At 40.4% G+C, this 18,485-nt stretch overlaps 1 protein-coding gene across 12 annotated transcripts in view; it reads left to right on the forward strand.

Moving 5' to 3' along the window:
* arhgap12b (Rho GTPase activating protein 12b) overlaps positions 1-18,485 on the forward strand; it is a 55,051-nt gene continuing 36,566 nt past the window's right edge. For 3 of the 12 annotated variants that reach the window (XM_083556695.1, XM_083556700.1, XM_083556699.1), the window contains exons 1-2: positions 236-550; positions 9,173-9,966. In XM_083556695.1, coding sequence (XP_083412821.1) covers positions 9,277-9,966 — 690 coding nt within the window. In that variant the 5' untranslated portion in view covers positions 236-550; positions 9,173-9,276. Of the gene's footprint in view, positions 551-9,172; positions 9,967-18,485 lie in introns of all 12 variants that reach the window. The other 9 variants (XM_083556701.1, XM_083556706.1, XM_083556697.1 and 6 more) reach the window with 4 other exon arrangements.

Below are 18,485 nucleotides of genomic sequence, written 5' to 3' on the forward strand. Positions count from 1 at the left end.
GAGAACCTATTTTTCTGTCGTCTTCAGCTCCAGCTTGGATATATGACGATCATAGCAAAGCAAGTTTAATAATAATAATAAAATTGTACACATTTTTTATAATGTGTTAATTTAGGATGCCCCCGTTTTCACTGGATAATGTGTTAGTTTGAACCTGTACTTGTTGATCTCCTTCTCGTGAAGTGATCGAGGTCATGCATTTACCAGGGCAGCGTAGATGATGGTGCAAAACATGCGCACGCAGCACAGCTCAGTTCTAGAAGAAAGATACAGGGTGCGGAATACGAGCACGCGCAGTGACGCGGACGCGCGCCTCGATTCCAACACCTCCAGAGCACCGGATTGGGCGCGAGGGCGCGCAGGAGCACGGGAGCGCGCGCGTTCCAGGGTAGCGGTGGAGGAGTAGCGCTTCGTGCTGGTGCAGTTCGGTTGCAAGTGCTTTTTCTCTTGATCACCGTCTCCATACACACCGCGGGGGGAAATTACAGGGTTTTTAAAGTTTTTTTTCGGGGATTTTCGGACACGGCAGCACCGAGTGCGTGGACGTAAGGTCAGTGCCCAGGGTTTCTAATTTTTTTGGGGGGGGGGGATTAAAATTCTCTTGTTGGAGAAATAAAGAGTCAAATTGTTGTTGCTTGGTTGATGGCTGGCGGGTTGCACCGCTGCGGCTAACCAGTAACCACTTCGGCTCGGAGGGGAAAAAAAGCTGCGGTGAAATTTACGCCTCGTTTCAGCTCCGTAGTAAAGCGCCTTTAAATGCGTTGCTGAAACGTGTGTGTTTAATAAGAATGTGTACGTGCATGCTGTACATAATCATGCAGATTAGTGTAAACAAATACAAAGTTATGAATTGCTCGGGGTTTAAACTACATACTCATAACAACCCTGTTGTTGGGGCGGGTTTGGGTTGATCTAAAGCTACAAACTGGACGGCTCAGGCTCTAAGACTGGAGGATCAGTCAATTACTTTCTAAAAAATAAATAAAAGAAATTCCTGTGTGTGTGTGTTATCAAGCCTTTCATGTTTCACCGGTTTGTCACTGCTGACCAAACAGCGAGCTGTGTGTGTGTGTGTGTGTGTGTGTGTGCACGCGCTGCCTCTCATAGGGCATACACTCTATTTCTATTTGCATAGGCACAAACATGGACCAAGTTTTTGGGTTAATATTGACTTCCTTGCCCCCCACACGCACACAAACACATTGGTGGTAAAGGCAGATAGGCCAGAATCAGGACAGAAAGAGGGGTGTGGGTGGGTGTGTGTGTGTGTACGTGTGTGTACCTCATTAACTTCGCCATTGCGGGTTTTTTTCTCCCAGAGTAGTATTTGAGGAGCAGGATGTTCCTGCTCTGGCTCTTGAGCTGAATGAACCCTTGGAGGTGATGCATTCAACCCCAAACACAGCGCATGTGAATCCTAACACCACTCAATGCCATTAGGTTAATTATAGACTGCTTTATCCGGTCACTCAGCCCAGCAGAATAGCTAAGCAGATTGGGCTTTTAGCAAAGCAAGCTTGTTTTTGTATCCTAGAAATGCAACCTTGATGTGTTTGTTCACTCCAAGGGAAAAAAAAAAAGTGAACACGTACTGTACCTTTTCTTGTAGTTGGGTTGTGCCCTTATCATTTTTACCTGGATACAGTGCACTTATGGTATGTAAACGGGTTAGTTCTTAGACCTGTAGTGTGCATGTAGAGCATTTTTACCTCTACAGGTAAGATGCACATGGAGAACATGCACAGAAGCTCCACACTGGTTGTAACCCAAGCTGAATTAGAAACACTGGAACCCAGTTCATCGCTGCCACCCGAATTCTACTTGACAGAAACTTGAGGTTGTGGTGGTATAGCACTTATAGTGAAACGCTTTGTAGAAATAACTGGTGAAGTAAACGAGTGGTATATAAAGTGGTGATGTTTAACGCCCCATCAGCAGGTTGTAAGTTAAAATCCATCACCACCAAGCTTCCACTGCTGGGCCTTTGACAACTGACAGGTGTAGAAAATGACAGAAACGGTAAGCCGCTCTGGATAAGGACGGCTGCCGGATGCCATAAATGTAAAAGAAACTGGAATCACATGTGTTCAACAATGCAGTCTTCTAGTAACCATGCAACATTTGCAGCATTTTACTGTTTGCCGTTTAGTACGGATGCATTCTATGGCATGGACAGCTAATGTGTTGTAAACAAATACTAATATGGGTATAAACAGGAAGTGTACAATTCCCTTTTTTTTTTTTTTACTTTTGAGAACGCTAGAGGTTGAGAACAGAAGTAAGAATACCAGGGGAAAAAGTGACAGCAATTAGATATGAAGCTTGCAAGACTTTGTAAGAGATTTTTTTATGTGAACATGACCAGCATGTGCATTGGAGTGCTCTGGTCCATAATGGTTTCAATGATCCTGCTAATTTATTTATATTTTGGGAACTGAAACCAAGTATATTTGTTAGGAAAAGTTGTTGGCAGACAGAAACAAACAAAAAAAACCAACAATAACTGTGTGAGGTTAACAAGCTTAACAAACGAAACTTCCTGGTTAAGGTCGTATTTATGTCAGATTTGAATCCCAACACGTACCGATAAGAATATTTGGGTAAAGTTGCAGGAATTGTTACAAATGGCACTGACTGACTTACTGACTAGTGTATTTTTATTTATTTATTTATTTTTTACAATCAGTCTGGGTGTAGCTTTGCGAGAATTTTCAATCAGTTCATGTGCTGTCTGTCATGGTGTTCCTTTTCGTCCACCTGTAAGTACCGAATGAAAACCTTCTTGCTGTATTCTGTGAGAAATTGTTGATCGTATCCTTCAAAGAGGGATCCGGTAACTGTGAGACCGTCAATCATTTTAGTTGACTGTAAACCCAGACATGTTGTGAGAGCCAGTAGTGATTTCTCCGTGCTTTGTGATTCTGACCTCACACTCTCAGCCAAACTCGAGTCCTTCCATCTGCTCCCTGCCTCCGCTTTGGGCTCGGTTCAAACTCAGAAATGGGATCCACATGCTAGAGAGGAATCCCAGCGCTTTTCTGTTTTAGAATGGAATGAGACTGTATGCGCACTTAATTGAGACATGTCTGTGTCTCAGACAGTTCGTGTTAGAAAGTGTCACCCACCTTGTGCTTTGTCATGTGGTGTGACTGAGAAACTCACTGTACATCAGCATTTTCAGTTGTTTTCCTCATACAGGTGTTAAAGGAAGTGCTGATAGCCCTTTGATAAGGCATTATGTATGTGTTCTCAGAGGCGAAAACCTGTTTTTGGGACAATTTGTGTAGTTTCACCCTTTTATTCCAGACCTGTTGCATGTGAATGAATTGTACTTGATTTGGCAAATTATGCAGTTACTTTGAAAATTTGGAGTAAATGTGCTGAATGGTATACACCGGGATGCTCTGGCATTTCATTTCTGTGGATAAATAACAATTCAGGAAACCTTTTATTCAGAAATGCAATTATTTCACAGAAATCGGACTGTGTGCTGATTTCTTGAGGCTCTCTCTGTTTAACCACTACACTCCCACCGTGTGATATTGCAGTTTACTTTTGAAGCTAGGAAGATCTAGTAACAATGTGTGTGAATATTTAGGGTAAGTTCCCTAAACATGACCTTTTTCACAGACACTATTTGCCAGATTTGAATTCTGGTGGCAACAGCAAACCCATGGACTATTGGCATATTCTGCTGTACGCATGCATGTTAAGATGACCGTCACATACTTCACCAAGTCCGGCTGGAGGATCTGACCTCCGTTAAAACCTGACGGGAAGTATGTTTGTTCTGTGTCCTCATTTGGGTTTTCCTCTTTCGTCTCTTTTAACAGCACTTCACTTCACCGAAGTGCTATTTATTCTGTGTTTTCCTTCATGATGTGTTTTTTTTTTTTCTCTCATGTCTTCACTCTTAAACACAGGCTGAAATAATCTTGTTTTACCCCTTTGGCAGCTGCAGGGTCTTGGCAGCCGTGATGATGTATTATGTCAGGGTGAATAAAAGTAAGTGGGCTTTTGATTTTGTTGCCAGAAATGCTACAAGCGCCTTTAGTGCTGCATGTTTGGATGGAAGACGAGGCAAATTCTCTCGACACGCTACGTATAAGGTATTAGGTATGATTGTTTCACGACAGTTGGCGGTGTCTGGTGGGAAACATGATATAAATATTAGTTGTTGCTTAGCAGGAGAGCAGAAATTATGCGACATAGATGGTGCGTTTGATGTGATAATGTGTAATGATGACAGATCGTTATCGTTCTCAAATTTTGATGTAGGTGTAAATTCCTTTTCTGCAGCAGTACGGCTCGGACAGTGCTCCTTGCTATAACTGGTAATTAATAGGTTTATAATATAGTTATTTAAAAAGAATGTGCCAGTTTCATTACACAATATTTAATTAAGGAAAAGTATTGCAGAACTCCAGCCAAGTCACAAGTATTCTACTCACAATATAACTCCTCTTTCAAACGGTCACTGACTCATTCCATGACGATGTTTGAGAACTGAAGCAATGCGTCATGATATCAGTTCATTCTTTTTGAATAACCCTGTATTATATGTATAATTCAGTTTGATGAAGTTTTCTGTTGTGAAACACATTTATTTTTCATCTCGCGTGTCCGTGCCTTGTCGCAAAGTTCAGACTGAGAAGTCTATGCTTTCCGGTTACTTGGTGTTATATTATGTGTGGGCAGGAACAAAAACCAGCTGTTAATGCTGTACCGTAAGTGATCATTCGAATCATGATCATCAAATAGTTGTAATGCAAGAGATAAATAACACGCCAAAGCAGAAAATGAAAGGAAAACAATCCTCTGCTTTAACCCAGGCCATATTACACCACAAAGCAGGGATTATTTTCTAAATAAAGCACAGCACAAAATTTTTACTAAATTTTTTGAACTTGTTTTCAACTTTGGCTCAGGCAATATACGGTCGTTTCTGCAGCTCTTAAAACAATATTGGTGCTAAGGGAAAATATGCAACAATTGGCTGGTAGGATCATATCCTGGATGTTGAATATAATACAGAAAAGAAGTAAATAACAATGCTTGTCTTGAGGTGTCCAGAGATGAGTGTCCTTAGCATCTAAGATTGTTTGAAGCTGATGCATAACCCATTTGAGACAAGTGTCAGTATACAACGCTGTGCGCTGTACTGCGTCTGAAGGATTATATTTATCGATATAGTCAAGATTTGCTTTTCACGTGGTTCTTGGTAAACCCTTGAAAGAATTGGGTGAGAAAAGCCCAGTGTGAAGGCCATTTAGGAAATGCTAGAAACCGAACAGCTGGCTTCAACTCCCATGCCAAGTTCTACCAATCCTATCCCATCCTGAGCACTGATGCTGAAACTGGTTTATTCCACATGCTAGAGTCATGTGACATTTGATATTAAGATGCTTGGTTTGTTTGAAAGTGGGTTGTAACTAATAAACTGGCATTAACAGTTCATAATCATTATTACTGCAGTTTTGGACTCTGGAATAGACCTCAATTATGTCTGGTGTCAAAATCAAGCACTCGTATATGAGAGCTATAATCACTTACTCTCAGCACAATGTTTTTTTTTCTGCACACACTGCTAATCAGTCTCAGCTGTTCCCAATACAGCATAGTTAACATCTGACAGATGCAGTCATTTTTATCAACTCTGTGCAACCATATGTTTGACCCATTCGTCACATTCCTGCTTCCAGTAGGAGACTAGTATGAGGGAGCAGTAGTAGAGTAAACCGACGCATGGTACGGTTTTATCAATACCGTGGTGACGTCTTCCAGGAAATGAAACCTGAAGATTTAATAGATGCTTATTCCCTTTGAGTATTTCAACAGAAATGCTGGTTCTAACCAATTCCTGTAGAGCAGTATTTTTTATAATTGCGTTATTTTAAACGTGACACCGGGGGTTTTACAGCTGCTGTCAGTGGGATTGTTTTATAAAGAATCTCTAATTGTGACTGTATTGCTTAGTTTGATCATTTAAAACATCTTTCAGAAAATCTGTAGAATCAGCTCAGTTAAAAGAAGTCATCAAATAAAAAAATCATTTCAAAAAGACTAAACATAAAACTATATAGACGCCTGACTATAAGATCAGGTGGTATTTAAACGGCATATTCTACATTTAGTTGACGTATAACTTCTACTTCTCAGGGAAGATTTTCCACTAGATTTTGGAGTGCGGTTGTGGAGATCTATGCTCGCTGAGCCACAAGGGTGTTTGTAAAGTCAGGTACTGATGAAACTCTATGGCCACTGAAGATCTTCCTCTACAACCCATGTTCAACCGTATTTTCTAGCTTCGTGCACAAAGGAATCGTGGTGCTGGAAACCGGTTTGGGTCTTCTAGTTCAAGTGAAGGAAAAGTTTAATGCTACTTTATCCAGCGACTTCCAAAATAACTGTGCCTCCAACTTCATGGTAATAGTTTGTTGAAAAGTCAGGTGTCCGAATACTTTTGTCGATAAAATATACCGTAATTTCTATTAAGCGCACCCATATATAAGCCGCACCCACTGAATTTTACAAAGATTTTTATTTTGAACATAAATACGCCGCACCTGTCTATAAGTCTACATTGAAACTAATGAACTTTACACAGGCTTTAATGAAAGACAGTGTCTGTTACACGGCTTGTATCTAAACAGTAGCCTACCAAGAAAGTCATTGTTCACTGTCTTCCTCCTTTTTCTTTTGGCATTGTTGTGCGTTTAAAAATCACCATCGGTGAAGCTTTTTCCCGATGGCGTGCAGCTCAGAACACAGGTGAAGTGTGTTTTTTCATGCCCGGTTGTTTTCAGCGTGACGAATGATTCGCATTTCCTGTAGACAGTCAGAGTGAGCGGCAGGTCAGAGGAACATCATCTATATTTATGATGTGGTGCGGCCCGATTCAGTGGGAGCGCATCTGATTTAATATAAAGAGTTTTAATTGGTTCACCTGAACGCGTTTGGCAATTTCATTGGTCTAATGTTATGGGGCTCAGTTTTTTGGCTTGAAACTTGTGAAACCGGGAAAAACCCCGGAAAAATCCATAAATTAGCCGCTTCATTGTTTAAGCCGCGGGGTTCAAAGCATGGGAAAAAAGTAGCGGCTTGTAGTCCGGAAAATACGGTAGTTCAAGAAAATTCAGCCTGAAAATGTTTATTATAAGGAGCAAACTTGTCCATTCTTTCATTACCGCTTGATCTTTGTAAAGCTGCTTTAAAACAAAACCCATTGTAAAAAGTGCAATACAAATAAAAATGAATCGGTTTGAAAATTGAATTGAAATGTCTTAAGAATATAACCTAGTTTTCTATTTATTGCTACATGAAAAAAATAGTGAGGTTTTATTACTGAAAGGTAAATTTAATATATAATACTGTATATATTCTTTATATATTTGTTTTCTCCTGGTATGGTTCACAATTCTCATAAGAATCAGTGATAATTTGTAGGTGAAAAGCTCTTGAATGGTGTATTGTTGACCTTTTTAAATGATTGGACTTAACAAAGAGAACTAAATTCTTACTTTTCACCACTTCAGAAGCTCCGAATCAACAGATTGAGTGGCACAATTGTGCTTTTTCAAATAGGTATGTTTGTAATGGATTGAGAGCACAGTAGTCAATGAGAGTAGTGGTGGCTTGTGTCTCTTCTCCGAGTATTTAATTACATACAATGAGGGTAACCTCTCTTTTTTTTTTTTTTTTTAGCTTCATGTTTCACACATGGTCTCCTGTTTTATTTTTGGGGCCGGGGTATAAGACATTGAACTCGCATTTAGCATCCAGGTTATAGATAGGCCGCTAGACATACATGTGTTTGTTCGCTCATGTTCAGAGACACCGGTTGCTATTTGTATCACTTGATAAGCCATTCACACGTGTGGTGGAGCATTTGAAGATTTAAAAACGTATCCAAGAGAGAGAACATGAGCCGCCGATCGGCAGTGTTTTAAAGAGTCTGCAAAACTGCAGGTATTTTCAGGAACAAAAATTGTGATCTGCATCAGTTCATCCACTGAGTGATTTAAGAGAATGAAAGAAGAGATGGAAGAACGGGATCTGCTGTTGCTGCAGTCACTCAATTGCGGATCCCTTCTATGAACATGTCAGTGTATATTTAACCCACACGCAGCCAATGGGAGCCCCTAATTCCCGTGTGGCTGTGTCCATGCAGAACATACTTTATAACGGAGAGACATCATGGAATATTAGTGTTGACGACATAAGAGTTAAACTTCCTCTGTTTGAAGGTTCATGCCGGTTCGCAGTGCTGATTAGCAGAGGGAAATGGCTGCGTATAAGTGTCACAAGGCGGATCAGCATTTGGGGAACATTTGGCTCCTGAAAGCGTCACTCGAGAGGCGTTATTTTTGTGAGTTCGTACGTGTGCGAGTCGTGTGTATGTTTATACGTGCTTGTGTGCGTCCTGTCATTGTAAATTGATTACTAAGCTACTGATATGCTTGTTGCCATGGTGTCCTCACGCATGATCGTGTTACCATGCAGATCCCTTCAGTGCTAAAGGATACAGGAGAAAAACTACATGGCTTTCTTTCCGTGCATGTGCGTGTGCGCACGCTCCGTTGGGTAGAAGAGAAATCCGGAGATACGGTGTCTGACAAATCCTGGCATGATGCACAATCACCAAGTCCACTCGTCAGAATGCAGTGCATGTGGTGTTTTGACAATATACTGGATGGGAATCAAATCAGATATGACCCGCTTTCCATTTTACTCCAGTGACGTATTTTGAGATGTTGCTCACGATCGCGGGACATGACTGGTCTTGAAGCTTTTTATTATTTAGGAAATAACACATTTTGGTGCTTTACCAGTTGGACAGGATACTATGTAGTGGAATCAGTAGACAGATAAAGATGGAGTTGGTGCAGAACCTCCAAAAACAGTTTTATTTTGTTGAAATGAGGCTTTTGATTTTTTACGATACTTCAATGTGGCCTGAATATGAGAGAGAGAGAGAGAGAGGGGCGCGCAGCATTCGGAATTGACGGATATGTCCACATCATTAAATTTATCACATAGCCTGGTGCACCGCGGGGACAAAAGTTTTTCCTTCCGAGCCAAAGCTAAAGTTTTAAATCGCAAAGTTTTTTTTACTAACATTGATATTTCTGACTATTCTCTAAACGCTTTCCTTGCTTCTTTCTTCTTGCAGAGACGCGAGGATAGATAACCCTTAAAAGATGTGGATCCTTTCAGTCTGCGCATTCTGAATCCCAGCAGACGCGCACACACACAAGCACACATTTACTGTGAGTCATGTCTGAGATGGAGGGTCGCAGTGATTCAGGCCTAGCCTCAGGGCAGGTCTATGTGGAAGTGGAGTATGATTATGAGTACAAGGCCAAAGACAGACTCATTTCCATACATCAGGGCGAGTGCTACATGCTGGTGAGGAAAACCAACTCTGACTGGTGGCAGGTGAGAAGGGAAGACGGCACCAAGGCTTTCTACGTGCCCGCGCAGTATGTGCGCGAGGTGCGTCGGGCGCTTATGCCGCCCCCCAAACCACGCACCAAGCCCCCCATCACTCTGCCCGTAACTCAATGTTCCTCAGCCAGTGAAAACCCGCAACAGCGGGTACCATCTGAAATGGTCAGCTTTGGACGGCCACCTCCTTCCAGCACGCCTTCCCCGTTACCAGAGCAACATACTCCACCCTTTTTGCTGCGGGACTCCAATCAGAACGCCGGAATGAAAGACGTGCTCGCAGAGCTCGCTCTGCTCAACAACAACAACCACCATAACCATCACCATGGTAACACAGTGCTGCTGCCACGTACCAGGCCCGAGTCGCCATCCAGAGAGCCGCCAGGTTGCCGGGGGAAACCCCAAGGAGTGTCACACTCAGATACAGAGGGATCATCGCCAGGAAACAGCTCGGAGGTGTTGCGTAACGATTCGGAATCGGGAGACGAGCTGAGCAGCAGCTCCACAGAGCACACCCAGGTAAGTTATTCACGACATGCTCCCGCTTTTACTGGAGAGCTGCTTATCAGATCCTTTCTCTATTTCTATGGTTTATTAAGATGCTGGCAGTAGGATTCCTCTCCCCTTCCTAACATTCAGTTAATCGCTAGCAGCTCTCACGTCCTGCTACACTGTATTATTTGAAAAGTATCAGGTGTTCACACATTGCTGCATTGTCTCTCACAGGATGTAACATCTGTTGCTCGGTAGTGGCAAACCTTTGTAGATTGCACTTTTGCACGGATGATATGCCATAATGCATGAATTATTTATAAAAGTGCCTTTAGCCTTTAGATCTCTAAACAACACCACAGCATATACAAAAAGCAAAAAGATATGAACTGTTGTGAAAATCTTTCTTCATCTCGCTGCCTCTTTGTCTCTTTTTTTTTATTTATTTATTTATTTATTTTTTTTTGTTGCTGAGAGTTTCTGGGGGAATAAAGGGGATTGTGGGAGGCCCAGAAATGGGTTATGAGTTGTTCTTGTCCCCTCCACCCCCACTGTGTGTGTGTGTTTGTGTAAGAAATTGACCTGGGGAAAGAGACAGGCAGCAGGTGACACTGAAATGCGGACTTTGTGTTCCGCTTTGATGTCCGGCTTTTGTCTCTGAGTTCTAGATGCAAATGCTAGTAAACCAACCACTCTTACATCAGGGATTACACCAACAGCTCTTTCCCTTAAACCAACCAATATGACCAATATCGAAATGAATCTTTATCACATCTGTTCTATCTGTCAGCTCTGGAAAAGTGCAACTTGTTTGTTTGTTGAAGATTGGGTTCTAAAGCTCTTCGTCCCCTTCGTGTGTCTTTCTCCACTGCCAGTGGATTTAGGATTCAATGGGTTTTGTTGCTTTCTCACTCATCTTACTCACAAGCATTATCCTTCCCCCCCACTAAAAGCACCATTATTTCCCAGCTCATACAGCTTATATTGGAAAATAAGCTGTAAATGGTTTGAATTCTTCATGCTTGTGATGTCACCACCGTTGACATATTTTTTGTAGGAGATGTAGTTAAGCCTCATTGATTAGGAAAGCCGTCACTGCAGCCTGTAGCAGAGATGTTGCTGCTGAAGATTGAAGAAAATACCGACTATTATGTAGCCCCAGGGTCCCATACAGAAAATGTACCTTTGAATTCATTACACATACTGACTTAGTTTTTAACAATCCTTTGTGTTCGTTTTTGATGTTTTATATTTATTTGCTTGAGGCCTGGATTTTAAACGCATCAATCAGTGTTTGAGCAGCCAATCAGAACTGAGGTCATTGACCTAAATAAATTGAAAAGACATAGTAATAAAATGGCCTGTTTTCTCCCAATTTCTTTAAAAAAAAGTTTTTCTGCCTGTGGAAAAGGCAATTCTCTGAGGTGAAAAAATATGTCTACATTTACCTCTGATAGCAACTACTGTAGCTTTGCATTGACTTTATCTGTATAAACTCTGACCTGTAACTTCACAAGCCTCAGGCTACTGAGCCAATGCAAACTACGACTATGATATCTTTGGGCAGTAAAATAAAAAACAGAGAAGCTTCTAATTATATGGTTTTTGCTTCAGGGGGGTTCATTGTTTTGTTAGTCTGGTATCAGTATAGGTATATTTGAGGTTATAAAGTGTTAGGAATGGTCATGTTCTAATTGTTGTTGTTTTTTTTGGTATATGACCTGTACAACACGTCTTTCTATAAACTAGTTATCGGGGTTAATTGCAGTTGTTTGGGCATCTAAAAACAACAAAAGTACAAGAATAGGACCCTCGCATTCCTAGCGTTATCATATGTTTGTTTTTGAAGAAACAGCTGAATGGAAGCATGGACTGTGTTTCTAACGCACGTTTGCTTGCTTCCTGTTTCACGACCTTTTTAAAAAAAAAATGTTATACACATTGTTTTTCTGTTTTCTTTTTTCTTTTTTCTTTCGAATCCTTGACATTTTTAGCTATTGCTTTTTATTCCAATTTTTCTATATGCATTATGTTGCGTGAACCTTCTGTGCTAGCGGAGGGTGGAGAAAGCGTACAGCCATCTTTTGCTGTGCTCAGCCCACCTTTCTGCTTTAATCCTGTTCAGATTTCGTGCTTTGACGCTGGATGAGTCACGACTCTGCGTTAGAGGAGTGTTTTTACACAGCGTCGCATTAATATGTGAATTATTGTTGTTTTTAACTGAGAATATCGTAATTTTAGGAAATTAACGAATTATCAACTTTATATTTAGCTATAAATTTGGCAACAAATCTTTTATTTATTTATTTATTTTATTTTATTTTTTTTTTACTTTTAGTGTTGCACTTCTTCACAGTTAAGTACCTTCCACTCTGGGCATGCAATAAAGGAGGCCCCTGCTTTTTCTCCTGAGCATTCCTTACATTCTTGCCCCTCCAGCACACACACACACACACACACACACACACACACACACACACAAAAGAATCCGGCTTAGTTAAGAAACTCTGTAAATCTTTGCTGATCATGCACGAGAGCTCTCCAGTCTGATCTAATATTTGCTCACCTTTCAATGGAATAACTCTCCTTCTTTTATAAGCACAGGCTTCACTATTTTCATGCTTGCTTTAGCAATTTTTCTAGCCTTGATTTATACTATATGATCAGGCTCAGCTTTGTGTTTGTGTCACCTATGGATGATTGATGTGCTCCGAGACTTGGGTTTTCTTAGTAAATTTATACTCAGCAGCACACTGGTCTCATACAAGTAAGGGATTGTTAGTAGGTATAGGCCTAATATGAGCGGAAAATGGGAAACATCTGGAATGAAGTCACCTGAAATAGAGCACGTGTGCCGCATGTATGCACTCGAGTGCGTTGCGCGTGCATGTGTGTTGTAGTCAGGCAGATTCTGTGATGCTGTCACTGCATCTCCTGCCTTCCTCGTGCCGCTCTGACACTCGCTCTTCCTCCTGCACCGAGCGTGTGTTTGTGTGCATGCAGTGATTACAATTATTCTGATGTATGTGGAACATAATCCACACTAAATTCTGCTTAAGGTAAGTCAAGCCTGACACCAACCTCCTCTACAGTCATATACACAGCTACATCCTCCCTCTTTCCCTTTTCGGTTGCTAATCCTTGCTTGCCTCCCTGCAGTTCCTCCCGCTGTGTATGTGTGTGAATAATCTAATCAGGCTTGTCACTCAGTCTATACAGTCTTAACTTGTAGCTCGTGCTGATGATGCATTCAGCATAAGAGATATACGGGAGGAGTGATTACATCAGATGCATTTGTTTTTTAGCTGAATGGACATTAAGCACATTGATCGCTCTGTGTGTGTGTGTGTGTGTGTGTGTGTGTGTGTGTGTGTGTGTGTGTGTGTGTGTGTGTGTGTGTGTGTGTGTGTGTGTGTGTGTGTGTGTGTGTGTGTTAGTCTAGCGGCCCTTAAATACTCTGCACTGATCGTTTTCTCAGCCGACAGAGACTGTTGTTTTATACAACGACATTTAAAATGCTGCATTGAATCACAATAAGGAATACATTATTCAAGAGCAACTTCCTGTTTCTATAAAAAAAAACTTGTCAAAATTAATATATATTTAAAAAAGTATACAAATATTCTATGTAGACTGATGGATTTTAATATCCAAGCTACTTAATGCCCTAGAAACATCTCACAGCTTTACTTACACAAGAAACATCAAATACTAATGCAAATTAATATCGACATGCCACAGTGTCCTCCTGCCATCAAGAAGTTAGTTAGTTAGTTAGTATGGGAAAATACAAGTTGGATTTCAACCTATTTTCATTATTATTTTTATCAAAGAGTAGCAGACCCTGTCTAAATGTCCCATAGCACCCCATGGCATGCATTAATAACTGATAGAGTGAATATTAGTAGTTGATGGAGTGGGTATTTGTATCTGATAGGGTGGAATTTCATTTTAATTCATAAGTAAACAAAAAAAGAGTGGTACCAAATCTTAATCAAAAGAATTAAGTTAATCATTAAACATTACTGTGTTTGCTAGCCACCTATATTAGCATGGCGGTTGCGTGACTGAGCTCTTACCCAACACTACAAAATATGTTCGAGTCGCTCACAATTGCACACGGTATGAAATGTTATTTTAGAGGTATTATGTTGCATTTTACAATTTATTCTATGCATGTTTGCATTGCACATGCTAATTTACCTCCGGCATGTGCTTACACAGCATTTTAATTCAAACCATATTTCAATGAGTGCACTGAGGTAACGGGTCTGAGCTCAGGTTACTGTCCAAGTGAAGTTTCACATTTCTTCCTGTGTCGGTGCAGGTTTCCTCTGGGTTCATCACATTTCCTCTAATGTGTTGATTTGTGAATTGGCGACTCTAAATCAACCCTACATGTGAATTTTCATTTCATATTTATTGGGCTTATTATTTGTGAAATGTAAATGTAATTTAGTAACAATGGCTAATACGCGCCATATGTGTGTGTGTGTGTGTGTGTGTGTGTGTGAACGGCCCAGATTGCTTTCTGAGGATTAGTAAGAACGCCTAGAATTAGAGCCTTCTCTGCTAAAACTGTATTATTGGAAGGATGTGTGTGATTTACTTGTGTGCTTGTTTACCAAGTAGAAAAGCAGAACTTAAACCAATGTCTAAATTCCTCTCTAGCCTGAACATCAAAGCAGTATCACATCTTAACTCCATTATATATCGGTAGGAAAAATTAATGGCCTGAACAACCAATTCTACTTCATACCAATCCAAGTGATCTACTGTAGATTCACATAATCTGCATTGTACTGAATAGGGTCTTACACAAGCAGCCACAAAAATCACACTGCTCACAGGAGTCAGTCAGTTCCTGAAAACTGAACATTGCAGGGACGCTGCAAAAAACTATTTCTGTTATCAAACTTTGTAATATAATGCAGATGTAAAACCGAAGGACTGAAAAGAGAATACCAGCAACAGTAAGGTATCAATTTGAACCTGAACGGTTTCTCAAATATTTATATATATATAATGTATAAATATCACACACACATCTTTATAATATATAGTAGTTTTAAATGGTAGCTTTGTTTTTAAATAAAAATGACTATTCAATCCAACCAAATTCCACCAAGCAAAGAGGACCTGACCATTTTACAATTCACACTATTGAGTTCAGGGATACGTTAAAGTCTCTAGCTGAGCTATTCTCTCTGTCTATTCTCTCAGTGGCTTATATGGGACTGGAGGAGGAGTCACTGAAATAATTTTGCCCTCATTCTCTTTCTGTGTGAGCTCTGCTGCATTGGGCCTTGTGATGCTGAACTCCATTATAATGCAGAGAGAGACTGTGTGAATGGCTCTTCTAGAGCAGCCAGGCCTGTTGTTGGGGGGCACCCCACCTCTGGGTTTATGAATAGTGGGGGGCTGAGACAATGAGGAGCATGGGGCAGCGAGAATGCTCCATGCTGGTGCAATCCACTTTGCTGCCACAATCAATGTGTTTTATGATGCCTGTTTATTTTGGTTCAGCGGAAAGTTTGCTTTATCTCACATGCGTACATACAGTACATATTATATAACCAGGGCTGGTCAAAAATTAATTAATTAGATATGATGGCATTTTAAAGGCCCTTTCTCCCCTTCAGTTATGCTGAATCATATTGTAGATGACTGAATATTAGTCAGAAAGCTTCTCCTAAACCTTTGAACAAGGTTTTTAACCCGAATTGCATCTTGACTTCACAACTTGCATCCACAAATGAATAAGAGTTCATGAATCAGGTTTAGGCTCTGATTTCTACGAAACAAAATGCTAAAATCTCTGAATATTTTTTATTTTTACATTTTTTTAACCTTTAGTGTTTTTCTCCCTTTACAACACTGTTTTACAAAAGTTATTATTTCAAAGGCCAATAGTTTTTTTTTTTTAATATGTCAATTTAGTAATTGAAGCATGGAATTAACTGATCTCACACACACACACACACACACACACACACACACACACACACACACGGTGCTCAATGGCAAAAAACATTACTAGCAAAATGATTCTTAATATATTATGTCTCTTCAACACCTGTGTGTGTGTGTGTGTGTGTGTGCGTGTGTGGTACACCGGGTAGGAAGTACAAGGCCACTGGACAATATGTTCTTGTTTGTGATTGGATTATTTACTACAATTTTGCTTTTGCTTGCTTAATGAAATATGAAACCGTTCAGGTTCAAACTGATACCTGACTGTTCCTGGTGTCCAATTGCATTCTCCTTTCAGTCCTTTGGTTTTACATCTGCATTATATTACAAGGTTTGATAACAGAAATAGTTTTTTTTTGCAGCGTCCCTGCAATGTTCAGTCTTCAGAAACTGACTGACTCCTGTGAGCAGTGTGATTTTTGTGTCTGCTTGTTTAAGACCCTATTCAGTAAAATGCATATTATGTGAATCTACAGTAGATCACCTGGATTGGTATGAAGTAGAATTGGTTGTTCAGGCCATTCAATTTTTCTTCTGATATACAATGGAGTTAAGATGTGATACTGCTTTGATGTTCAGGCTAGAGAGGAATTTAGACAGTGGTTTAAGTTCTGCTTTTCTACTTGGTAAACAAGCACACATGTAAATCACACACATCCTTCCAATAATACAGTTTTTAGCAGAGAAAGCTCTGATTCTAGGCGTTCTTACTAATCCTCAGAAAGCAATCTGGGCCGTTCTTCCCCTTTCCATTCCATACGAGCCTGCAGGCCATCTGTTCCTGAGAAGCCCAGCTTGAGTGTCAGTCACATGTTTTTGTTGGTTTTTTTGCTCTTCTGTCTGAGTGGCCATTCTCACTTCCAGATTAGTTGCCAGGTTCATATACTTGTGCCATCAGAAGTACTTTTTTTTTTCGAAAGGGCTAAAGCACACTTCTAAATGTCTGGAGCAGTTATTAACTTGCAGAGCAGTGCTAGCTTGTTGCACACTGACAAACATGAACGTGTTGTATTAGCTGAAACCGTGTTTTATCGTTTGTTCAAGCAATCTGGTTCGGACTTGACTTTATAAGAAACGTTCAAATTGCATTGAAAAGCATGGCCAACAAACTTAGATGAAAAATAGTGAATAAATTGGTTAAGAAGCTGCTTTACCTTTGTAAAGGAACAACCACACAATTGTATTACTAGGAACACAAACTACTGTTCATCGTTAAATTTCTGTCTATCTGTAAATGTGTATCTATTGAATGCAGCTCAGGTCTACTTTCCGATTTTATATGCTGCTGCTCAGTCTTTTCAGAGGTAGATGTGTGTTTGGGTAAACAGTGTAAAAATTAATGTAAACATGATGTATGTGATTATATGAAGGCAGCTCTCAACTGGAAATGTGCATGAATTACTTAATGATGGCATGTTCGAACAGAAATCTTCAATATGGCTACCTGATTTTCATTACAGTGAAACACAGATATTACTTGCAGTGTGTGTGTGTGTGTGTGTGTGTGTGTGTGTGTTATCAGACTCTTTATGGTTTAGTCTTTGTCTGGATAACTAAGTCATGGGCAGCTGGTGCAAGTGTCTAAATGTGCTTCTTAACGATGGTTCCATTGTGCAGGATGTGGAAATCAACATACTGCTTTTCTCACTCACGCACCCCACCTCCTTGAAAAGCTTTTTGTTCAAGCCCTTTGTGGAAGCTGGTGTCTGGGTCGATCAAACAGGTCAAGACCGACACCGTAACATATTTTTGCACTGATCTGTGGCCTGTTCGAAGCCCCATACACTTATACATACTTCATGCAATTTCATCGTGGTCCCTCGATAACTATTTATTATCTCCGATTCTGCTAGACGTGTGTATCATACAGAATCATGCAAATTTCCCTTCTTCCTTACAGGTTTTCCGTGGTGTGATGCTGTAGCTCTGCCTTTTGGAGTCTGACAGAAAGAGTGAGACGTTTGTGCCAGCAGGCACGGGGTACCCCTAAAAACCGCCTTTATTTAAGCACATAGGGGGTCTAATCTCTTCTCTGCCGGTCCAAACACTCAAAGAGCTGTTTTGCACTTTTCTTATCCACTAATGCATCCACAATGATTAGATGAATGATTGGTTTATTTTTTGAGGCAGGCCACCTTGTTACCCTGCCCCATGAGTTAGCGAGCTAATGAATGATTGAAAGGCAGATGCTAGAGTTTAGAGCCCTTTTCAAACAAATTGGCCAGTTGTTTGTTCTCTGAAAGGCTTCTCAATGAACACCTGGCGAAAGTGAGGCTTTCGGGTGTGCGTGCGTTTGTATACGTGTGTTTATATATATATAAATGTGTGTAGGTTTTGCGGTGCAATTGTAACAAATCGGACACAGTTTGTCACAATTAGCTGTGTACATTTGATACTGGGGCACTGAATAAAAAAATAAATAAAATAAAATAAATAAATTATATTCATGTTAACAAACTGCCAACAATTCCGTGTGCTACATGGTATAAATGACACTCGGTCGACCTTTTTAATGCTTCATATGTATGTATTTATATTTAAACCTGATGTGTGTGACTTTAATCCCCGTCCCC

This window comes from Silurus aristotelis (genome assembly GCF_946808225.1).
Source record: "Silurus aristotelis genome assembly, chromosome: 12".
Lineage (NCBI taxonomy): Eukaryota > Metazoa > Chordata > Actinopteri > Siluriformes > Siluridae > Silurus > Silurus aristotelis.